Source organism: Myotis daubentonii, chromosome 11, assembly GCF_963259705.1.
Source record: "Myotis daubentonii chromosome 11, mMyoDau2.1, whole genome shotgun sequence".
NCBI lineage: Eukaryota > Metazoa > Chordata > Mammalia > Chiroptera > Vespertilionidae > Myotis > Myotis daubentonii.
In genome coordinates this window covers 66,471,538-66,496,814 of record NC_081850.1, presented here as the reverse complement: position 1 = coordinate 66,496,814, position 25,277 = coordinate 66,471,538, and the positions used below count along the sequence as shown (strand labels likewise).

The 25,277-nt window shown below is 49.1% G+C and overlaps 1 protein-coding gene across 1 annotated transcript in view; it reads right to left on the bottom strand.

The window, feature by feature from the left end:
* The window catches only part of TTLL11 (tubulin tyrosine ligase like 11), a 197,399-nt gene that overhangs the window by 21,155 nt on the left and 150,967 nt on the right, over positions 1-25,277 (bottom strand). Inside the window, 2 exon segments of the mRNA XM_059657768.1 lie at positions 9,002-9,108; positions 19,328-19,579. Coding sequence (XP_059513751.1) covers positions 9,002-9,108; positions 19,328-19,579 — 359 coding nt within the window.

Here is a 25,277-nt window from a genome sequence, read left to right as displayed (position 1 = left end):
CATCTGAGCTTCCACCTTAGGAAACTAGAAAAAGAAGAGCAAATTAAATCCAAAGTAGGCAGAAGAAACAAAATAATAAAAATTACAGTATAAATCAATGACATTAAAAACAGGAACTCAATAGAGAAAGTGAATTAACATAAAAGGTACGTCTCTGAAAAAATCAATAAAATTGATAACCTGTAGTCAGGCAACCCAAGAAATAAAAAAAGATGATTTACTAGACTATTAATTAGTAATTTAAAATTACTAACATCAGAAATGAAAGAGAGCATCACTCCTGATCCTGTGAACACTAAAAATAAAAGAATATTATGAATAACTGTAAGCCCACAAATTTGGTAACTTAAGATGAAATGGTCCAATTTTTTGAGAGATGCAATTTACTAAAACTCACACAAGGAGAATCAGATAATCTGAATAGGCTTATGTATCCATTAAAGAAATTTAATGAACAATTAATAACTTTCCAAAAAAAGAAAGCAGTAGGCCCTGATGGCTTCACTGATAAATTCTACCCAATATTTAAGAAAGAAACAGTACAACTTCTCTGCAAACTCTTACAGAGTACAGAAGCAGAGGGAAACACATCCTAATTCATTTCATGAGGCCAGCATACGCTAATATCAGAACCAGATAATGGCATTTCCAGAAAGGAAAACTACAGATCAATATCTCTTATAAACACAAGCAAAAACCCTCAACAAAATGTTAGCAAATTGAACCCAACAATGTATAAAAAGAATTCTATACCATGACCAGTGGGGTTTGTTCTAGGCATGCAAGGCTGCCTGAACATTCAAAAGTCAAATGATGTAATCTTTCACAACAACAGGCTGAAGAAGAAAAGTCACAGGCCCACAATGATGGATGCAGGAAAAGCATTTGACAAAATCCAACACCCAACCATGATTTTAAAGCAGCAACCAGCCAAACAAACAAACAACAAAAATACCTCTCAGCAAACTAGGAATGGGGGGAACTCCTCCACTTGCTAAAGCAAATCTACAACACACTACACACTTGTTAGATTGGCCAAAACAAGAAACCTGACAATACTACGCGCTGACAGGATGTGGCGCAACAGGAACTCCCAATGATTCCTGGTGGGAATGTGAAATGGTAAGGCCACTTTGAAGACTGGCAATTTCTTAAAAAGGTAAACATGGTTTTAACATACAATCCAGCAATCATGTTTCTAGGTATTTACCCACAGTTGTTTAAAATTTATGTTCACTCAAATCCGGCAAATGAATGTTTACAGTAGCTTTTTTCATAATCACCAAAAATCAGAAGCAACCAGATGTCCTTCAGTAGGTGAATGGATTAAAAAACTGTAGTGCATCCATCCCAGGGACTATGGTTCAGAAATACCACACACAGCTCTGCCCAACGCTTAGGGATGCCCCAATCACCGACTGGGCTCTTGGGCCTGGGACATTTTTGGATTGACATGGTCCTTCCACGTCAGGAGCTTGTGACTACTGTCACTTCCCCAGGCAGCATAGCATGGAGGTTCCGGACCCAGTGCCTGCTTTGCCCCCAAGCACCTCTTTACCCCCCTGAGCCTAGGTTTCCTCCTCCCTAAATGGAGTTCTGTGGATAAGACTGAGCCCACAGGAGTATGAACAAATGGACTGGAAAACTGTTTTGTAATCTGTAAACCATACGCACATGCCAGGAACAACGATGGTGGCTCAAACAAAGAGAAAAGGAGCTCCCGCTTCCTTCCTTCCTTACTAAATCTTTACAACAAGGCAAAGTGGATGTCACCCGTTCTGTTTTAAGAGAAACTGCAGCTCCCAGAGCTGAAGTGCCCCCCTTGGGGCTCCCAGAGAGAGATGCGGGGTATTGAACAGCCCGTCTGACTCTGTTGCTCATGCTTTCCCCACAACACTCCATATTGCCGCCGCTATTCCTGCAAGATCTGGAAAGGGTAAGCAGCAAGTCTGAGAAAAGGGGACTGCTGCATAAAAAGCCATTCCTGTTTTCTTTCTCTCTTTTTCGGGTCCTGAGGCCAGACAGTGGGCGGGGCTCCTGGTCCCTGCATCCTGGAGGTGAGGAGAGGATGATGAAGAGCAGGCGCTGGCCTGCTGAAGGGGCTGTGGTGTGAACACAGGGCTCCTGGCGGTCCTCACCAAGGGAAGCGGAGTTACAGAAAGCGCAGCCTGCCGCTAACGGCTGAAGAGAAGTGTCTGTGCGAGGGAGAGGGAGCTGGCGTTTCTCTTGGCTCACTTGCTTTTATTAAAATAGTTCTGACACCGACTATTTGGTAAGCGTGTAGGGCGCACATCCAGAGAGGCCCATCTGACTCCGAGATGATTTCAAGGCTGAAGAATGTCACTTGTGCCAGACAAGTTGTGTGAGTCGCTGCATGCAACCTGCCTAGTTATCCTTGGCCCCCGAATTTCAGAGGGAGGGGGCGTCCATGTGTGTGCATAAGCAACGCTGTGCTAAACATTCCAAGTAAAAATACTTTCAAATATTTCAGTACCTCGTTAACCAAATACATTTCAGTGGGGCTCATTCCAGCTAATGAAAATATAGGAGGCAGGCGATCTGAAGTCCACTGAGGGAATTTGTGGATAAATAGTAACACGACTCAGACACCCACAAGATCAGCTCATTGTTGGGGTCTAACGCCTCCTCCACTGGACTTGGGTTTGCTGCGCACCTACTGTGTGACAGGCACAGCGTCAGGCTTAAGGTGGGAATAGTTTTTCTTCATGGAGGTTAGTCCAGCTTAAGGGGCAGATACCACACTCGCATTCCAGTGTTGAAATAGCGCCATGATCTGTGTAGTCAAGGTGCAGGGCTGGATGCTGTTGGAGCCATGGGAAGGGGGACTAGCCCAGCTGGAGGGCTGAGGAAGGCTCCTTGAGGTGACAGTGTGCAAGGGGAGGGGTTTCCTGCACAGCCAAGTGCCTGCAGTGCAGGACCTCCAAGGTGGCCGGCCACCTGGCGGGAGCGAGTGTGTGGGGGGCTACCGATGGCCTGTGAGTGGGAAGGGGTCCGGTCTGCCAGGCCCCCACTCACTCAGGTGCTCTCCCTGAGCTGGAGTCATGAGACCAGTGACTGCAGGCAGCTGGTGGTCGGCTCTGAATTGAAAGGTGATGTAGAAGAGGGCTGGTGGCCGACATGGTCATCCCAGGGCAGCCAGCAAGTGCCCACCAGTGTGAGAGCAGACATACTGAAGAATGGTAAAGACTGGTCTTCAGGGACCACAGTATAGGGCCAAAGAGAGATAGAGACTGGTCCTGGCTGTTCAGGCCTGCAGCCCTGAGGCCTCCTCGCTGCATGTCCTGCTGCATCCCAGCCTTCCCGGGCCTCAGTCCCCACCGCCCCCACTTGCCTGAGCTGGACCCAGGGGTTCCCGTCCTCAGCCACACAGTGCAGGTCAAAGAGGCAGGCAGACACTAGGCTGTTACAGCAACAGTCCAGCCAAGGCGGAAGGGCAGTCTTGGAGAGAGAGGTGAGGAGAGCCCAGCACTCTGTCGGGTACCAAGGGATGTCTGTTGCCACCTGTTCCATCCCTCTCCCAGGCTGTGAGCATCTCAAGGCAGGCACTTGCTCCTGTTTGCTCCCAACACCTGCAGGCGCCTGGCTTGAGTGGTGTCCAGGATGCACTTCCTGAGAGGGGAGCAGTGAGAGTGACAGGATAGCAACAGTAGCAGCCCTGCTTACTGAGTGTTCCCTGTGGCAGACCCTGCTCTGAGTGCTTCCCGCGCCTTGTCTCACTTCATCCATGGCAATGATTTCACGATCAGCTCCACTTCACAGAGGGCCAGCACAAGGCCCAGAGGAAGGCACACAACTTGCAGAGGCTACACAGGGAGCAAGTCATGGAGCCCAGGGTCAAAGGCAGGTATGGCAGCTCCCAGAGCCCTGGGCTTTGGTTACATTGCCAGTCAAACAAGGCAGCCCCAGGAGGGAGGGCATGTAGCCCAGGCGTTCTTCAAGCAGTGGAAGACATGCTTCTTATTTGGTCAAAGAGTCTATCAGACATTAAACCATGTCACTCTTAGATTTCTCTCTGTGAACAAGGGATGTGTGTATGTGCTCATGTGTGCTGTGCACCCGTACAGGTGTCCCTCACTCACGCTCGCATGGGTGGGGGGTGGGGGGACTCTCCAGTCTACTTTTTCTTGCTTTGTAATCTTGTTCCCTTGGTTACTTGGAGGGACCTTTAGCTTATATCTTAAAACAGCAAAACATCTGGCTGCCAAGTGGACACAGTTGTTAGGGGTCAGAAGCCCCGAGACACTGGTCCTGTGTTAGATGCCCAGGGGCTGGGCTCACATGTCCCCTTTGCAAGTGAGATGTCTGTTTCTCAGCGAGGACACCGCCGACCCCTCCTTTCATTGCCCAATCTGGATGCTGTCCTCGTCTCTCCACAGAGAAGTGAGAGGCCACTCGGAAGATTTGAGAGCAGAGTCTCAGTGATGAGGAGCAGCTCGTGAGCACAACTTACATGAAGTAACTTCAGCTTCACTGACAGACTCATTTCTTCATTTGATGCTGTGCAACCAGAGGCCACCACACCCCAGGGGTGCTGATCGTGCCTCAGTTGGACTCCTGTGTTCTGCTGGAAATTTTAAAATTGGAAATTGAAATCTCTAATTTTTTTAAATGACAATTACACTGGCCTGTTGGGGAGTGTGAGCTTGCATATTACTAATTCCATCAGCTCCTGAACAGTCACTGACAGTCTAACAGGGAGGAAGGCAGCCTGCTGAGGGACCATGAGCACCGGATGCAGGGGAGGGTCATCCGGTGGGAGCGGCGGGGAAGGGGCTGGTGTCGTGAAGAGCCACCTGTTATATGTGGGTTACTGTCAAGTCTTAGCTCTTGTTTTGGGTGGTGAGTTAGTGAATGCTTATGCCGTTATTACAAGTAAGTTACGAAATAAAAGTAGGCTATGCATGGACCAGGGTGGAAGTATCTCATGAACAAGGATTAGGATTAATCCAATCCTGTGCACCTGGCCCAATGAAACAAAGTCAATAGAAAACAAGCCTATTCAAAAGGATGGTCTGAGTTTTAGATTTTATAACATGCAGCGGGGTTGGGAGATCTTACTAGTTCTTTCCCCCTCACTACTCTTTTTACACACCCCTTTTCTTCTTCATTTCAGGGGTAGGTTCATAAAGGTTCAGGAATCGGTTAACCCCCTGAGTGGGCACCGAAGCCTCATCAGGGCAGAAGGAAGGTGTGGGCTGCCTTGTAGAAAGGGGATGGGGCATGAGCACTTGGACACAGCTGGTGTGGGCACTGGGTGATGATTTTATCCAAACTGGCTGGCGTTTTAGGCTGGACAAGAAAGGGAGACCCTGTCAAGCAGATCACTGCTACTCTAAACCATGGCCCTCACACTCACATCTATCTCCCTGCTCTGGGGATGCGGGTATTTTTTATTTTGACATTCGTCTGCTCATCAGACATTCACTGCACACGGAGCGAGATTCTCTTGTGTGCTCTGGGCCATGTGCGAGGCCCTCAGGGATACAGGACACATAGTGAGTGCCTTTTCTGGGTCACACATCATGCTAAGTGCTTTATACGTGTTCTCTCTCTTAACCCTCACAGCATCTCTCCTCTGCTGCTATCCTTTGTTTGTGCTCTGGCCCTGCCTGATTGATCCTATGTGTCAACTGTGCGTCCTCTGCACTTGTGAGGCTACAGACTGGGAATAATGCAAAGGCAATGGGCAGGCTGCTCTTGGTTGAAATCCCAGCCTCCCCTCATTAAGCCTCAGGTTTCTCGTCTGCCAAATGGGAATAAGAGCCCTATCTCAGAATAAGCATTCATAACAAGTATTTTTTATTTCTGCCACATAGTAAATGTTCAGCAAATGGTCTCTATTATTATTCTTTTTCTTGACAGTGGGATCTGTAAATATAATTTCTCTTGATATATTTCCATAGGGCCCAACACCCGCTAACATGTCCAGTCCCTGCTTGTGAGTGAAGGAGTGTGTGCCCTTTGGGAATGAGAACCCCTGTTCTACCACTCTTCTGGCTTCTTTCTTGTCAGCCCCACAGCAGCTCTGGAACATGGCTCCCACCCCTCTGGCCAGCACTTAACTGAGAAGCCTGGGCCCAGCACCACGGGGGGAAGGAAGGACCCTCTGGTCTCCTTGCTGACTCGCCCAAAGGAGAACCACCACTCAACCACAGTGCCTTCCTTTGCCACCCAGTACCTTCCTGGATGGCCCTAAGAACGTGGAGGCATGAGGAGCTCCTTCTGTTTGGGAATCAGGGCGTTGGACCAGCTTTCTCAGGAGGCAAGGACTGGGCACCGGCCAGAGACGGCAGTGACCCTGAGGTCACCGCACAGACGGGCTCTCACTCCTGGCTTTCATGCCCAGCCCACACTGCCTTTCCCCCAGACCCTGTCATTTCCTTTCAGGGGTGATGGAAACGGGCACAAGTTCCAGCGTGAAGGAAGGGGAGACAGGCACCTGGACTCCGCACCACCTCCCACTCCAGTTCCTTCCTGCACAGGTCTTGTGTGCTGTGAGTCGACCTTTCACCTCCCTGCCTCACAAGCCCCACCCTCCTCAGTCAATCACAGGATGAAGCACTGCTTGGCGTGGCCCTGGACTGGGGATGGTGTCCTGGGCCTGAGGCGATGCACTAGCTATGAGTCTTAGACAAGTCGCTTTTGCTTGTGGAGCCTCAGGACCCTCATCTGTAAAATGGGATACGCTCACCCCCTCAAAGGCCTGGTGTGAGGGTTAGCAATGATGTGTGCACCTACGAGACGATCTGAAAACTGTATTACTATCACTACTCCACACTCTCGGCTGAGGCAGGCGCAAGGCTGGAGGGTCCCAGCCCGGGATTCTCTTGTCAGAATGCGCTAAAAATAAGTCTTTTCTTATCTCCTTAGCTTGGTCAGCAGACCCCAGAAAGCTGGCAGGCCCCAGAAAATCTCTCCATGCCTGTACTGTGGGCACCCCCCATGGATTCCATGTCCAGGGAGCAATTTAAGAGGCAAACAAAATAGGAAAAGCTGCTCAGAATTAACAACGGGCCAGATGGTAATGCTAGTTTGAAGCAATAAAACATGATAAATAGCTTCCTGCGGCAACTCCTGATCAATTTCAATATTTAATAATTCCATTGCCACCCCGCCCCCTCAGCTGGCCCCCTCCCCGGGATCCTGCCACCACTCCCCGCATTCAACTCACAGAGCAAACACTTTACTTTCTGAAGGCGTCAGCAAAAGCTGTCTGCTCAACTGTCACACGAGCACCCTGGCCCCCGAGATGATAATTAATCTGCCTACCCTCCTGTTGCCAGGGAAGCTGTGAGGGACGCCCACTGTGGAGACGCACGGGAGCGCTCACCTTGTGGGTTCAACGAGTGTTGCTATTCCCCGAGGTCTGCTTCTGAGTTAAAGCAAGGCTGGGAGCTGGTGGTCATCTTACTCTAGGACCCAGTAGTAGGACAAAGCAACCGAGAAGGGGACAGTGGCAGTGTGGAGTGAGGGCCTGACCCACCAGCCGTGCCTCTGAGCCTCAGTTTCTCTCTCTGTACAATGGAGATAACCACACCCGTCTCCAGGAGGATTCTAGCCAGTGCTGCACATGTAAAGGCAGAGGGCGTGGCACGTAGGAAACACCCGACAATAGGTGGGCAGCCGGGAGCATCATTATCCACTGTGAGGCCAATCAGCAAGCGCAGCCTGAGCACCGACCTGCAGGAAGGGCCTGCTGGTCCCTGAGTCAGGAGGCTGTGGCCCAGGGCAGACCACAGGTGTGCGCTGGATCTGGCGCACCTGCTGTCAGGCAGCGCACCCCAGATCCTCCCCAAGGGGTGCCTAACAAGATTAACTTCCAACAAGGGCTCTAAAGGCTTTCACATCCCTGACACAGGAGGCCTCAGGCACCCGGAGAGCAGGCGTTGGCACCATTTACAGGAGAAGAAACGGGGATTAGGAGGTGAAATGGCTTTTCAAGTTTACATCCCAGAACAGGCAGAATCAGTTCCAACCTGGATCTCCCAACCCCATTGCATGTCTTTGCCACCAAATCAGAGGAGAAAGTTGCTCCCAGGTGCCCCCTCCTCTGCGAGTCCCTTTTGGAGGGAAGCTGGTGCCAAGGGACCGGAGCTGCCAGGTGAGCAGAGCTGAGTTTGCTCATCTGTGAAATGAGCGTGGTGATACCTTCTGCATGGGGACACTTACTGAGGAGTCTGCATGAAAGCACTTTGTAACTGTGATGAGGGGTACCAATGTCAGGTGTGGTTATTATGACTTTGAAGAAAAATATCCTTTATAAAGGAAAAAGATCAGAAACTCATCCACCCAAAGGTGGATCCTTCTAACTGAAGCCTCGACGCCAGGTAACCTGGAGGCTCAAGTGGAAACATCTGTGTGGCCTTCAAGGCCTCAGCAGCCCCTGCAACCCCACATCCTCTGCTTCTCCCCTCCCTTCTCGCTCCAGCTCACCTAAGCCACTTGGGGTTCCCAGAGCCTTTCACAGGCAGCACCCCTGCTGGAGGGGTTCTGTCCCGCCCTGTGCATCGGCTGATGGCATTCATGGCTCTCCAAGACATCTCCTGTGGGTGTCCTCTCTGTGCTTCCCTCCCACAGCACACATCCCACTGCACTGGTGGTGTGTTCTCATCTGCCTCCCACTCGACAGCAAATTTTTTCAGGGTGAGAACCAAGCGCTCTTCACTCTGGTCCATCCAGGGCCTGGCCCAGCATGTGCTTGGCGAGTGTGTGCAGAGGGAAGAATGAAAAACCAGGTGACAGAGTATTCCCAGTATGAATGGAACCAAAGCCTTAAGCAAAAAGAAGGGATGCTACTGGGGGAATTAGAATTTGGGTGGGCACAGCCTTGTAGCAGACAGTGCCCCTGAACTGAAATTCAGCTCAATCCCTTACACTGATGGAATAACCTTCCTCCTTCCCCCACCTTGACCCTGAAAGAGAAGGAATAGAAAATGTACTGAACTCCCACGGGTCATGGTGGAGGCCAGTCACCAGGTACCTGAATCCCGCTGGTCCAGGGTCATGGAGTTCCATCTCCTTGTGATATCGATGTAGAGGATGTCCACGGCGGCCATAGACAAGCTGCTGCTGCTCAGCTTGCAATTCCTGCAAAAGATGAGAAGGGACACGTCACTACTGGGCCAAACCCATCCTGTTCTGTCTTGCGTCCAGGCCTCTGCCTGGGCTGTGTCCCCACACGGTTTTCTCTAATGATCATATCAGGTGCCTGGGTGAGACTGGTGCTCCTTATATGATAGGCCTTCCCTTCCCAGGGCTGGAGCTAAGGAAGGGTGCATGGCAGGGAACGGTGGGAGAGAAGGCTGGAAATGTAAGTTGAGGCTAGATCATGTGGGCTCCTGTACTGGCTAATTAGGGTTTTAATGGGCTGCAAAGAGCAGTCATCTGTAATGAAGTGTGCCCACCTGTCCCTACACATCCATGTAGGTTTCTGTCTGCTCTGCAGAGGAAATGGGGACTCCACGTTCCAAAACACACCCTACACGTGTCTTCCCCTTCCCCTCCGCTGGTCTCTGCAGAGGGAAGGAAAGCTGGGCCTGCAGTGCCGTGTTCTCCGGCCAGTGCCCCACAGCTGACAGAGGCACGCTCAGTGACAGTGATAACAGCGTGTCACCGGCACCCATGCAGGTGTCACTGCTGTGCAGAAGGGACCCCCCTCTCCCAGGAAACACTCACCAGGAAAGTCCTGGGGCCAAATATGCAGACAGGGGCTCAAGGCCTCTGCACTTGACCATCTCAGTCTGTTACCCGGAGATTCTACACGGCCCGAGTCAGCACTGTAAGCCCAGAACTCCCAGTGCAGAACGGCAAGGCTCCCCACACCCTGTGTGTGGGCTGAGGCAGCATCGCTGGGGACCCCTGATGCTTATTTCTGACTTTAGGGGAGTCACCTGAAAACACAGGAGGAGGGAGAGGGCAGGGCTCTGAGCTCCCCTAGTTTACGAGCAGAGAGGCCAAGAGAGCCAGGTTCTCAGTCTGATGTCAGCAATGGTGCGCCCTGCTGACAAGTTACAGGGTGTTTGGAATCCTCCTCCTCCCCAATTGTGTCTTATTTGTTGTTGGTTTTTTTTGGTCTGGAAATGTGGGGAGGCAGTCTGGCACACAAAAAAGAGCACGATTTGGGCATTCGACAGACCAGGATTGAAATCCTGCGACTTACTTAAACCTCCAAGCCTTTATTTGTTGGTCTCTAAATGAAGATAATAATACCCGCCCACATGGCTGATGTGAAGATGAGATGAGGAGCCGGCATGGTGCCTGGCACATGACAACTCTTGGCTCCCCCTCCATCTCTTTCCCCGTTCTCCTCTCTTCCTCCAGAAGTTGAGCCATCTCGGCCTGTGAGAGGTTGCCTGCGGCTGACCTTGTGGTGGCTGGCCCTGTCCAGTCTGGAGGAATGCTGCTGGCCAGTCAATGTGTGGGTGCAGGGCTCGGCTCCCCTGGCCTGGCCTGCGCTGTGAGGAGATCCCTACACTGGCTGGATTTGCCTGACAACCCTGAAAGTGAGACCTCTGGGATAGCTGTCCATTGGCTGAACTACATCCAATGCTGCTTTCAACTTTCCAAACATGTCCACATCCATCGCCCCCAGCTAATGATAAAATGGTTCTTTGCGCTTCCATTTGTCATCATCCCTCGTGTGAATATCTTCCTTAGGAACCCGACAGGCCAGGGGTTGATTGGCAAGCAGGATTTGGGCATTTCAGAGGCCCCTCTCCAAACTCACGCACATTCCTAACAAGAGTACCGGAAGTGTGCCGGCAGGAGCATGGACGAGGCTGGTGCTCCTTATATGCTAGCACACTCTCTGGCTTCACGCCGCTACCTTCCTTTCTTCCCTGCCAGCCCTGTGCATATTTCTTAAGCCATCAATTCACATCCTGCTTCCTCCTGGGCTGGCTCCATATTTCAATCACCAGTCACGGTGGCAGACTTCAAAGCACATCAGTGCACAGTTATTGAGCCCCAGTAACAACATGTCAGTGGACGCTGAGCTTGTCACTTCCCCGGTCACCATGATGACTATCTCTATTGGGTTCCCTGGGGCGGGACTCGTCTCTCCCCAGGTATTCCAACGCCCTGCACCGCTCCCTCCCAAAGCTTCATCAGGAAGGGCGTGGCCATGGTTTTCTCTAATTATCATATCAGTGTCCTCTGGGCTCCCTGCTCCCCGCAGGACAGGAGCGCTGCTGCTTGCTCTGTGGGTTAATAGAGTATAAAGAGTGAAACCGAACTGACCGCTGGTATGTAGTTATTTTTTTCCCTGACAGGTGGAAAATAGAAGTGTCGAACCTTTAGCAGGAGCCGTAATTTACCAAAAAGAATTCTCCACTTATCCCTTTTCCAAGGAAACTCATTCTTCCGAGTGATGCCGGCAAGTACAGTTGATCACAACATCTGCTGCGGGGACAGGAAGAATCCATGCTGGCTGCAGCAGGCAGGAAGTGCTTTAAAAGGATTTGGATTCTGTAGGCAGTTTTGGGGACACCTTCTGCATGCCAGGCCTTCTCCTGCCCATTAGCTCTCTGGATCTTTACAACTGCTCTATGAGGGAAGTATTCTTAGTCCCATTTCAGTGATGGGTAAGCTGAGACTCAGCCCAAAATTACACAGCTGGAATTCACATCAAGTCGTCCTCTGGAGAATAGAGTGGCCGACTTGGGAGCTTTGGGGAGATGTGGGGAGGTGGCCCAGCCCTGGGCCCCAGGAAGAACCCAGGATGCAAGACTCAGAATCTCCGGGGGTCCCAGGAAATCAGGAGACGGTAGAGAGCCCCTGCTGGGAATCTCTGGGATATAAGGCTGGGACAATGACAGGGTCACTGGAATACAGGTTCTTCCAGATTTGTCTCTGTGGTTATAACATTCTCAACAGACATTCCAAAAGGGAAGGACTCTGGGGTTCAAGACTTTAGAATGACTTTTCATCCATCCATCCACTCAATGCAGAATTTATTTTGTGTCCACTACATCAGGCAGTATTCTGGGCCCAATAAGTGATGCAAAGCAGAGTCGGTCTCGGGTACCACTCTCGGAAGTGAAAGTGACCTCAGAGTCCGGGGTAAACATGTGAAGCCTTGGTAGCCCTGAATCCTTAAGACAGTTTCCCTTAATGTCCTGGGATGCAGTTCTTCAAATGTCTAAAGGATAAAGTCTTCAGCAGAAGAGGAGTCCAATCAGTATGGTACCATGAGAAGCCAGAAAAACTCCTAAGATGGGCTAGCAATGTACATGGGAAAATTGAGCTGTGGAGTCAAACGCACAGGCTCCTGAACCTTGAACTTGCTGTGTGACCTTGAGTAAGTCACTGACACTCTCTGCATCTAAATGTCCTTATTTGTACAAAAATCAGGCTACTCACCATACGAAACTGTTTTGAGGACTAGCTTAGTGCCTGGAACATGTGGGGAAGTGACAAGTACTCCCAGCCTTCCTCCATGATGCAAAAACAGCTTCAAGAAATGTTTTGTTTTTAGAATCAAAGGAATTTGGGCACAGATGATGGGAGAGAATCACAAATCATTCAAGTTCATTAGGATCCCAAATATAGAAGGATTTGAAATGATCATCCCCATTTCCTTTCAACAACTACCGACATCTCATGGGAAATTTAGACGCCAACTTTTTCCACTCCATAAAATCCTATTTATAGAATTTCTTTTGTGTTCATCCTTCTTTGTGCAGAGACGGAGATTATTTTTACCTGGAGACGTGTCTATAAGGTGAAAACTAACAATGATCAATATTGGTTTTAAAAAACACAAGCTACTATCTAAACACCTAGGGGGCGAGGGGAAGCAACTCCGATTAATGATGCCTATAGCATATTAAAGGCTATTGCAACCCCAGGTGTGGACTCACAATATTGCCAGAAAGAGATCATCAGGGAAGAGGGGGATTTTCAAAGTCACGGAGGAGTTAATGCCAGAGGAGAGGCAAGACCCCTTAACACTTCCTTTCTTGAACATTCTAATACACCATGTTCCCTCTCAGAAAAAAACACCCCCTCCCCCCCACAGCTACCCATTATGAAGCCTATTAATATCTTCTTTTGAGAGAAGGGGGCAGAATGGGAAAAAAGAGAAAACCATTTTCTAATTTAAAAGGAGACCAGGATCAGAGACCACGGAGGGATGAGCGGGGATCTCCGAGGAGGACAGTCTGCACGAAGCAAAAATGCTCAGGGTGTGGGGCAGCCACCTCCATTGTCTAGAAACCAACCCAGTTGCGGCAAACTGTTTAGTTCTCAGGCTCCGGAGATGGCAATGCAGTGTGTGGGAACTGATGTCAAATCCTGATGGAGGACACGCTCGGAAACCGTGTTCTTAGTGAATTACACAGGACGCCCCCAAATTAGCAATCCAGGCGCAGGAAAACAACACAAATGCATTTCTCTCAGAGGAAGCTGTCACACTGAGGAGCCAGATCATTTCTGTTTCTCAGAGAAAGAGAAGTCTCCACACCCCAGCAATTATTATGAAATAATAATAAAGAGGAGACAGAGAAAGAGGCACTTAATTCATGGTAATTTGTGCTACTCTTATGTGCCTCCCAAGGAGATGACAGGAAAAGCTAGTTAGACAGTTAAGTCTAGACAAGAGAACGACAGTTCGTTATTCCTCATTTCCTGGTGGAAGAGAAAAATAGGACATGGCCGGACCGGCATTAGCATAACTCACTCCTGAAACTGCTGATCTGTGCAGCACACTGTGAGCGATGGTCACTGGAAATAAATTCAGCTGGAATGTTGGCTATTTTGTTCCCTCCAGTTCTCTTTGAGGAACGTGGAGAGAGAGAGTGGTGGTAGCGATGAAAGCCAAGGACAGCCTCTGCCCTGTGTGGGCTCTGAATGGAGGCTCCGTCTGTCCGGCCAACATGTGTGTATCCCGAGCAGTGCTCCAGAGAAGTCACTTGGTTCAATTTGACATAAGGCATAAATACTATTAATTTATAACGAAGTGAGTTTTAAATGAAGTGCAAAGGAGAGAGGGAGAATAGTTGTTAGCAAGAGAAAATGCTTGTTGTTAAATTTAGCTGGCAAGGCCGAACATACTCAGATAAACCTGAAAGCAGAGGGTATTGTCTTTTATGATTAAATTGCTGTTGGGATCTCTTGGTACATTTTAAAAAGGAAAAATCTATTAACAGCCGTGCAACATTTTCTCTATTTCTTCCTGTATCTTAATTACTCAGGACACTTGCTGCCGTGTGTGTGTGTGTGTGTGTGTGTGTGTGTGTGTGTGTGTGTGTGTCGGGGATTGGGGTGGCTCACTGTCTGAGCCCGTCTGCTCTGCTGCTGCCATCCCACCTGCAGACATCGCCATCCCCTGCAGACATCGCTACCACACTGCAGACATCGCCATCCCATGTAGACATCGCCATCCCACTGCAGACATCGCCATCCCACTGCAGACATCGCCATCCCCTGCAGACATCGCCATCCCCTGCAGACATCGCTACCACACTGCAGACATCGCCATCCCACTGCAGACATCGCCATCCCCTGCAGACATCGCCATCCCCTGCAGACATTGCCATCCCACTGCAGACATCGCCATCCCCTGCAGACATCGCTACCACACTGCAGACATCGCCATCCCACTGCAGACATCGCCGTCCCCTGCAGACATCGCTACCACACTGCAGACATGGCCATCCCATGTAGACATCGCCATCCCACTGCAGACATCGCTACCACACTGCAGACATCGCCATCCCACTACAGACATCGCTACCCCACTGCAGACATCGCCATCCCCTGCAGACATCGCCATCCACTGCAGACATCGCTACCCCATTGCAGACATCGCCATCCCACTGCAGACATCGCCATCCCACTGCAGACATCGCCATCCCCTGCAGACATCGCCATCCCCTGCAGACATCGCCATCCCACTGCAGACATCGCCATCCCCTGCAGACATCGCTACCACACTGCAGACATCGCCATCCCACTGCAGACATCGCCATCCCCTGCAGACATCGCCATCCACTGCAGACATCGCTACCCCATTGCAGACATCGCCATCCCACTGCAGACATCGCCATCCCCTGCAGACATCGCTACCACACTGCAGACATCGCCATCCCATGTAGACATCGCCATCCCACTGCAGACATCGCCATCCCCTGCAGACATCGCTACCACACTGCAGACATCGCCATCCCACTGCAGACATCGCTACCCCACTGCAGACATCGCCATCCCCTGCAGACATCGCCATCCACTGCAGACATCGCTACCCCATTGCAGACATCACCATCCCACTGCAGACATCGCCATCCCATGTAGACATCGCCATCCCACTGCAGACATCGCCATCCCCTGCAGACATCGCCATCCCATGTAGACATCGCCATCCCACTGCAGACATCGCTACCCCACTGCAGACATCGCCATCCCCTGCAGACATCGCCATCCACTGCAGACATCGCCACCCCATTGCAGACATCGCCATCCCACTGCAGACATCGCCATCCCACTGCAGACATCGCCATCCACTGCAGACATCGCTACCCCACTGCAGACATCGCCATCCCCTGCAGACATCGCCATCCCCTGCAGACATCGTGCTCCCTTCTCACGGTTGCTGTCCTCCCTCTAACACACACTAACACAGATGGGGAATGATGGCTGCAGGACCTAACAGTCTCTAACATCACAAAATCATTTTTTCATGCAAATGCCCTTAATTATAGAGAACAAAGGGATGGAATAGCAGAAAGCTGATCACACAGAGACAGATTTGTAGCCATATTTCTGACATCACCCAGTTCCAGTCTGAGTGCATTGTAGGAATCTTCTTGGCGAGAACCATTCCCCGTTGCTTTCTTTTCAGGGTGGTGTGTGGACACAGCAGTCCTCTTACTGTGCTCCTGGCTTCTCACACCGAAGCTCACACGCCCGTGCTCTCGGTGGCAGCCATGCTTTCACTGAACCCCCATAGGGTTTAAAACAGCCGTGGGCAAACTACGGCTAGTGGGCCGGATCCGGCCCGTTTGAAATGAATAAAACTAAAAAAAAAAAAAAGACCATACCCTTTTATGTAATGATGTTTACTTTGAATTTATATGAGTTCACACAAACACTCCATCCATGCTTTTGTTCCGGCCCTCCGGTCCAGTTTAAGAACCCATTGTGGCCCTCGAGTCAAAAAGTTTGCCCACCCCTGATTTAAAAGTTATTTTCTGAATGGCCAACACTGATACACGTATATTGAGGTTCTACACAGAAACCAGCAGTTCTAGTTTCTCCTGAAAAATCACAAGCTGGGGCTGCTAGCCCAGGTATCCTCCCCGCGGGTGCGGTCTCCAGGCTCCAGGCCGTCCGCCCCTCCTTCTCCAGATCAGTCACTGTGTCTGGGTGGCTTCCCGCCTGCTCCTGGGGGCACCGGAGAGTGTGATTCCTATGGTTCACTAGCTTTTCTAACCCCCCTCGCTCTTCCCTTTTAGTAGAATTTTATTAGGAATAAAAAGGAAGCATTCAGTTTCCACCATCAATTTAGCCTGATGATCAACTTTTCCTAATTTCTGAAAACGAGCCACTCATGAACGCCATTCTCAGGCTCTCCCCGCTCCTGGACGGGGAAGCCCTCCTTCACTCGCAGGCAGACTCTGGCTTGTAACAGTCCAAACCTGCCTCCTCGGGGCTGCCTTGGTTCCACCAGGCAGAGGAAGGGTCCCTCTTCTGCCCCTCTTCTGTCTGCTACCCCAGGGCTCTGACAAGGATTGCATTTAATGACTTGTTCCCTGTGTGCTGTCCGTTAGACTGAGAATCCCCTGACGGTAAGTGGGGCTCCATTATTTATCTCTGATTGTCCTATGGCTACCAGGTGCAGGAGAAGTTGTTGGGTCAAACCACACACTGTCCTTTCCCACAGGAGGCTGAGACAGAGCAGGCCTCCAGGGCCAGGTCCCCTGCAGCACCCAGGCTGTTGTCCACATAAAGCCGAGCCATTCCGCACTCTTTTTAAAAAAAATATATTTTACTGATTTTTTACAGAGAGGAAGGGAGAGGGATAGAGAGTTAGAAACATCGATGAGACAGAAACATCGATCAGCTGCCTCCTGCACACCTCCTACTGGGGATGTGCCTGCAACCCAGGTACATGCCCTTGACCGGAATCGAACCTGGGACCTTTCAGTCCGCAGGCCGACGCTCTATCCACTGAGCCAAACCGGTTAGGGCCATCCCTTACTCTTGTGGGTCTTGAGTGGACCCTTCTGTGCAATGGCACAGGGTCTGGGGAGGGCCCAGGAAGCTCCTGCCTTTGCTCTGGAAGGTCTAAGCCCCTGGATGTGTCATGCTGAGAGAAGACTGCGCACCCTCCTCACTCCCCTCTGTCCCTGCACATGTCCACGGCACCTCAAGAGCCCTCATGACTCGGGGCCCCTGTCACTGAGCTGTTTCCCTATGTCCCAGGCCACAGCAATCACAAAGGGGCAAAGAATGTTTACCTATTTTTCTCCTCTTCCTCGTTGTCGTGACTGTATTAGGACAGCAATATATACAGAACAATTCTATTCCCAGCTTCCCATGCAGATGGCAGTGGCCAAGAAGATAGATGAAATGGAAGTCATTGAATACAGCTTCTGGAAAGCTTTGGAAAAGGGTCTAATTCATTTGGCAGAGGCCTTCTGCACATCCTCCTTTCTTCCTCCTTCCTGCCTGGAACTTGGCCATGATGGCTGGGTTTTGAGCAGCCACCTTGTGAACACAAGGCAACTCTGAAGCTAGAAGCTCATGCTGAAGATGGATGAGCAGAAAGACAGAAAGTGGGGTGCTGACTACTTTGTGGAGTCATTAACCAGCCGAGAACCCCCACTGCCAAACTTCCTGTTATACGACAGAAACGAATCGCACTATCTGAACTATTTAAAGGTGGGTATCCATTACTGCACATCAAATGAAATTCCTAAGCGAGTCGGAGGGTGTTGTTATTTTCTCAGAGAAATAACATGTGTCTGTTGACTTTCTTGAATTTCAACTGCCTACTAGAAATAATAATCAGACTCCCATTTAACAAACAGCTCCCCTGAACTAGGCACTGGGCCAGGTGTTTTATGATATAGTATATCCCAACCTCATGATAACCTTGCAAGGCAGGAGAGATTGTTCCCATTTTACCGATGAGACTCAGAGGAGACAAGCGACTTGCCCAAAGCCACACAGCAATGCACTTGGCTTTGAAGCCAGACCCCAAAGCCTGTGCTCTTCCACCAGCTTTCTTTTTGCCCCTGAAACTAACACAAAGCCCTTCTCAAAATCACCGAGCAAATACTACTTCAGGGTTACTGAAATGGCAAAAATTCTGCTGATACTGCCGTTTACCATTCTATCAGAAACATCAGAGTTAGAGTTAGAGTTTGTAAAATCCCCTTAGAGAAAACTGGGACAAAAATGGTTCCTCAGTCAAAACTTCTAATTATTTGCTTTAGTGAATAAACCATGAAGTGTGTGACTTTGAGGAGCAAGGTAGAGATAGTAAAAGCAACGATGAGAAAAACAACGGTAGCATCAATGCTGACAGTTTGTCTGAGGTGTACAACACACTGTGCTGGGGTACAAGGAGCTTCACCCCATTTGATAGGTCCATCGAGGTTCAGAGATGGTCATTAATTTGCCCAAGGGTTACACAGCTAGTACATGCTCCCGTATTGCCCCCACGTGTCCCAGGTAAGAGGCAAATGATGAATAATCTACAGAGATTAAGTGGCAATGGCTTATTTTGTAGGTGTCAGCAAAAATCTAGTTTTATCTTGAAAATCATTCAAAATGTGTATTATACTCTATAATATAACCTTGTTATCTTTATAGTAGAGCAAACGTTGTTAAATTATTTATTGACTGAATTATTTAACTTTTCTCTCTTGAAACTGACACTTTGGAAAGATGTGCCTTGCCTCTTGGCTGTGGCTTCAAAAACACTCCCCACGCAGCCACATGCTGCTGGGAGAACATCAGCCCAGTTCAGGAAGCCCAAGTCTGTCTGAGTCCGGGTGGGGGGGGCGGGGCGGGGATTACTTATATGTGGTTTAAAGACCTGGTTCAAGGTAGCACAGAATTGTTTTTTAACCACAACATAAGGTTGTGAATGCTGACACACTCATAATATCCATTCATTCATTCATTCATTCATTCATTCATTCAACAAAGAAGACACTGGTCAGATCCAACCGTAGGGGGGCCCTGACCCAGCACCAGAGCCCCCAGCCCCCAGCAGCAGTAGGGCAGATGGGACTGGCCAGAAGTGGGGCTGGACCCTACCCTGCCCGCAGTCCAGGTGAGAAGGGCCGGTCTCACTGACCTTATGAAGGTACGGAAGCCTGTTGGTCCTAACTTCATTGTCCCCTTGATTCCCAGGAACCGGATAAACAAGTTTGCCATCCTGTCCACCAGGCGCAGGTAGTTGAACTGCTTGGCATACTTGGGGAACACCTGCTTGAGGCAGATGGAGGGCAGGTGGGCTTCAGGTTTGGGGTTGCCTTCCGAGACGATGGCCAGATCATTGTCGGAAGGATCTTCCTTTCCGGCTGGTGGGTTCTCCAGCTGCTGAGACCTGAAGCACACAAGGGATTAACAATTGAACCAACTGGATCGGGCTTTACAGCACAGAGAGACTTTCTCTTGCACAATCTCCTTTCCTTTAGAGTTACAGCAACCTCGGGAGGTGGGTATTGTCACCATTTTTACTGTACAGACCCGAGAACTGACTTCAGAGACGCGACCTTCCCACACTCACAGAGCCAGTCCATGCCAAAGCCAGGATTCAGACCCAGGACAGGGCCTGCCCTGGAAACTTACGCTTCCCCCATCCTACCATCCTGGTTTCCCAATAGGACAACTTCCTTGACTATATGTACTCAGGATTCAAGAGAATACTCTATTTATTATGGAACCGTCTGGATTTGATTTTTAAACTCCTACTTATGGGTAGTAATTGAATAATTAAGAAATATAAAAATCTCATTGAGGGTTGGCAAGAAGCCATAGGCACGGTTAAATGAATAATTTGCAAAGATACATCAGTTATCTGTTTCTAGGAATAGGCACAATTATATTTTCGGGCTTAACTATTTTCTTATTTGGAACTTATACAAAAAATGGTTATATTGCTGTGATTCCTTAGTCAGGATGTTTTATGAAATTATTCTGATATTCAAGAAAATTCAGCAGTGTTCTGGGGACACAAATGCTCCCTCCCGCAAAGGGGAGCGGCCCAGGTTCCCAGGGGGCGCAACTTTCCGGCAGCCAAACTGGCTTCATCCTCATCTCCTTCAACTGGAGGCAGGAGGTAAAAGTCAGGTGGTTCCTTCTCAGATGAAATGAAATGCTCTCCTATTAAGGTTATAGGAAGAAAGATGAGAAAAAGCAAGCAGCACTGCTGATGGAAGTTAGCGCTTAAGTTACTAGATAAGTGGTAAGCACCGACTTTATAAGCACTCATTAAGTTGATGTTAAAGGGAAGATTTGGAAATGTACAGTGTGAATACACTTAGTGACCAGGAAAACAGCTCAGAAAATGTGTCAATCGACACAACTGTCCCACCTGCACGATCTCGTGTGCTCTTCACGCAGCCCCGTGAGGTAGTCTGTGATTATTACACCCCTGTTCCAGGTGGAGACACTGAGGCGCAGCAGGGTGGGGCACCTCTGCGCCCCAGCTGGCCCCGAGTCATAAACCCGTGCTTCTCACCAGTGCTCACTCCATTTTGCCATCATTACTCTGCAGCACATCACATGCACATCGGGGCTTACAACACTCTAAGTACTGCTATTTATTGTTTGCTTTAAATCATTTTTATGGGCTCTAATAGTAATTCATGCCCTTTGTAGACAACTTGAGAAATGTATTACGGAATCAAAACCATTTGTAACCCCACGAGTCAGGGATGAACTGTGTTAACGTTTTGATTTATCTGTAAAGTTAGGATCACATGACACACAGTTAAAATCCTTCTTCTTGCACACTGTAAGTATCTTCCTGTGGCACTGAACATGTTTTCAGGAGCTCAATTTCTCATGGACACGCAATTCTTCGTAGTGTGCCTGAACCATCACTGAATTAAGGAGTGAGTGTCTGCATGGCCTGTCTTTGACTAAACAGTCAGGTGACCTAAGTGATGTGCTCCCTCAGAAACAACACGTGTGACTAGATGCAGCCTTGGTGTCATTCTGTCTAATGACATCATTGATTTCCTTTTATTATGGTCTAATGTACATAACATGCACTCACCATTTTTAAGTATTTGAAGTGTATGACCCTATGGCATCCAGTACCTTCACAATGTTGCAGAACCCTCTCTAGTTCCAGAACAGTCTCACAATGATGTCATTTTAGAGAAGAAACCTTAATCCTAGGGAGACATCAATATCAACGGGCCATTTAATCAGCAGGCCCTCCAGCGTGGTGGCCTTAGCTCGGTTGTCCTGGTGATGGGGACCTCTCAGGTCTTCCCAATGGCATGTCAGAGGATGTCTCCCTCCAGGGTCCACAGCCTGCGTCCCACCTGCCCCCAGAGCCTTTCACGTTTCTCTCAAGGGCCGCGGCACGCAGCGGATGGATGACCACCATTCCCTTCCTTCTGCATCCCAATTAACAACCTCAAGATGAAAAGGGCCTTCCAAGCCACAGATGCCATTTTCCTGGACTCAAAACCACAGATTCAGGGGGAAAGGGTTTTACTCGACTGGAAGAAGGTAGTAAAGATATAGCTGATATATAAGAGGAAATAAAACAATGAGGAATAGTATCTTTGCTGGAGATAATTTCAGTTATCACATTGAGATCCAGGTTATCACAAATACTATAAAATCTTGTTTTTACTTAATAGCACTTTAATGGAAATGTCAGGCTTATGAAATAGAAGTGACTAGCAAAAAATATAAATCAAGTTTACTAGTCCATTGGGGCAGTTTTTTAAAATTGAATTTGGTGTATCCTTGATTCATTAAAATAGGGGAAAGCATTTCAGAATGGTTGATTATCGTTTTTCAATAAAATGGAATTATTTTTATTAAAACTCTTGTGAAAAAACACCTAATCTCTATTTTGCCTGGCAAGCAACTGTCAAAAATCACCAGTATTTACTGGGGACCTGCTACATATATTTCAAGCATTGTGCCAAGCAACATATCATTTCATTTGCCCCCTCATAACAATTCTAAGAGGTAGGTAGAAACTGTTCCCATTTCACAGATTAGGAATCTGATGCCCAGAGAACCTGAATACATGCCCAACGTCACAAATCAATAGTGGAATCAGAAGTTATACTAAGGACTGCCTCACTAAACACTTTATATTTAGTTCACTATATAATTCTTATGCTAATAATTTGATTGAAATCAAACCAAAGACTTTTCTTCTTCTGTATAAGCTGTGTATATTCCCAGAAATTAACAACAGAGAAAGGCAGACAAAGCAAGGAAAAGTTGCCGATTCAGGAAAGGCGCTAGAATTCTCCCAGAGAAATACCTTCCGTTTTTAGTTAAGCATCCCTTCGACAATTTATTCACTCATGAACCACTTCGCAAGCACTTACCTGTCCCTGGGACCTGGGGCACATAGGCGAGGTGCACACAGTCCAGAAGCACTTGACCCAGTGGGGAAAGACAAGCCCCATCCATTGCAATCACTGAGGAGGTGGAGATAGCCACGTGAGTGTCCAGAGTTGGGGCCCAGAGCATGTGGAAAGAGCAGGTTTGCTGGGTCTCGGCAGGAGGCGGTATGCCTGAAGAGAAACAGGTGGGCATATGACCTGAAAGCCCATGTGGGCCTGGGTCTTATGGGATCTGGAATATCAGACAAGGGGGCTTGGATTTGGTGGGTTTTAGGGAGAGAAGTGCGGTGAAGACGAAGGAGTCTATCAGCAGGATGGTCCCTGATTGGGGATGAATGATGCCAGGAAGCTATTGGAACATCCAAGCCAATGATTCTGAAAGCACGGTCAGTCCCTGAAGCAACAGCATCAGCATCAACCGGGAGCTTGTTGGAAATGCACATTCTTGGCTCCACCCCAGACCTGTGGACTCAGAACCTGTGAGCAAGCGGGCAATCTGTTTTAGGAAGCCCTGACCTGATGCTGATGCCGGCTGAAGTCTAGCTGAAAGATGACTGGTAACTGCTTGACCATGGGGGACAGAATGCCCTGGCTCATGTTCCCGGTGATCCCGTGATCCAGCAGGAGAGCCTGGTGGGCAGTGGCGCTGCACTGGCCAAGGGAGGTAAGTTGGCTTCCTCCCCTATAATTTGGCTGAGACCTGTCCCCCCAGTCACTTGGAATTTCAAATGCACGTTGGCTTTCTTGAGGAAACTGCTAGCTATGTGTGGCAGAAGACCCTTAAATTAGCCCAGCAGCTCATTTAAAGAGTTGGAGGATGAAGGCACTAAAAATAAACATAACTACCATGTCGCCCAGCTCTGTCACTTGATAAATGTCTGCCATCACAGAGGCCCCATTTGCTTGATGGTGATGCTATGCTATTTGAAGAGAAGGCGACAGACTACAGAATGGGTGAAGCATGTGTTTCCAAACTGATGAGGAAAAAGTCTGAATGAGAGCTTTGTCTGATGTTCAAGTCCCTAGACGACCTAGACCAGTGATGGTGAACCTTTTGAGCTCGGCGTGTCAGCATTTTGAAAAACCCTAACTTAACTCTGGTGCCATGTCACATATAGAAATTTTTTGATATGTGCAACCATAGTAAAACAAAGACTTATATTTTTTGATATTTATTTTATATATTTAAATGCCATTTAACAAAGAAAAATCAACCAAAAAAATGAGTTCGTGTGTCACCTCTGACACGCGTGTCATGGGTTCGCTATCACTGACCTAGACCCACACTGGGTCTGTTCCCACCTGCTCCCCTTCATCCGCTGGCCTCTGAACGCTTGCCTGGCCACTTCCACCTCACTTGTCCACTTTCTTTCATAGCATTGTGTAACACCAACAGCGACACACAGTGTTGATGGTACTGGTAGCACCTACCTACTATGTGCCAGGAACTGTCATTAAAAACAATTAATCTTACAAAATCCTATGAAGTGGAGTTATCATCACTTCCATTTTACAGATGAGGAAACCAAGGCACAAAGATACTAACTAAACAAATTGTGGATCAGGGACAGAAACCCAGCATGCAGAGTTCCTTATTTCTAACTACTGCACAATGCCGCTTCCATGCATGGGAGTAACCAGGCACTGAGCACCTGAGGGCCAGGTGGGTTACTTGTCACATCTCCTCTGACCCTGGCAATGAGCTTATAGATTAGGTACTACAAGTGGCCCCATTGGCCCTATTTCTCCTGATGAGAAAAAAAATCAGCTTCAGAGAGGTTAAACCACTTTCTAAAGGCTACTCCGCTATTAAATGGCTGAGAATGAGGATTTGAGCCTGGATCTATTTGAGTTCAAAGCCCAGATACTTTCCACTCTATCACGCTGCAACTCATCCTGGTTACACAACTTTTCTGAACTCCTCTTTTCCTCCCCTACAGAAGTCTCTGACTTATGGGGTGGTGTGAGGCTTACCAGGGAGAGTGGCTGGGAGGGTGCTGAGCCTAAGCCTGGCACACAACTGTTTAGGATAAAGCACAGCCTTTCTAGAAAGCGTCCAGAGCAGTCTGCTCAGAGGCTTGTAACTGACCTCAGTGTGATGCCCTGGGAGGGACCCGCACTTGTCTGGGTGGGGCTGTTCCATTGTGATTGCCAAACAAATCAGCTATGGGCTCACACGAATCACTGACGCACAGTGTTTGTTGCGTTTGTGAATTAACGAAGGCCTGGCAGCAGCAGCAGATCAGGTCTCTGTCCCTGCTCGGGATGATCCCCAGAGCTGCCTGACCCAGGTTCTGCAGGAGCATCTTCCTACCAGGCCAGGCAACGCATGAACACAAGGACACTCATGAGGACGTACTCTATGGCCCCCATTCCCACTGACCAGAGCTCCCTACTGTGGAGCTGGGAGGGCCTTCAGGGCTCATGGGGCCCAGTCCTCTCATTTTCCGGACGAAGGAACTGACAACTCATTTTACAAAGACCTCCCATATGCTGCTTTTCTAACAGGGCTCTGCTCTGCCCCTCTGCCCAGAGCGGTATCTCCACCTTGTCCCTCTTGCTCTTTGTCTCAGAGCTCGGGCAGTTAGTGAACTGTGCCGTCTCACAGGCCAGAGAGGGGTGCTGCCAGGTGGTCCGAGTGAGAGGCAGGGGGTGCTCAGGCTCCGTGCAGATCCCAGCTCTGCACTCTCCACCTAG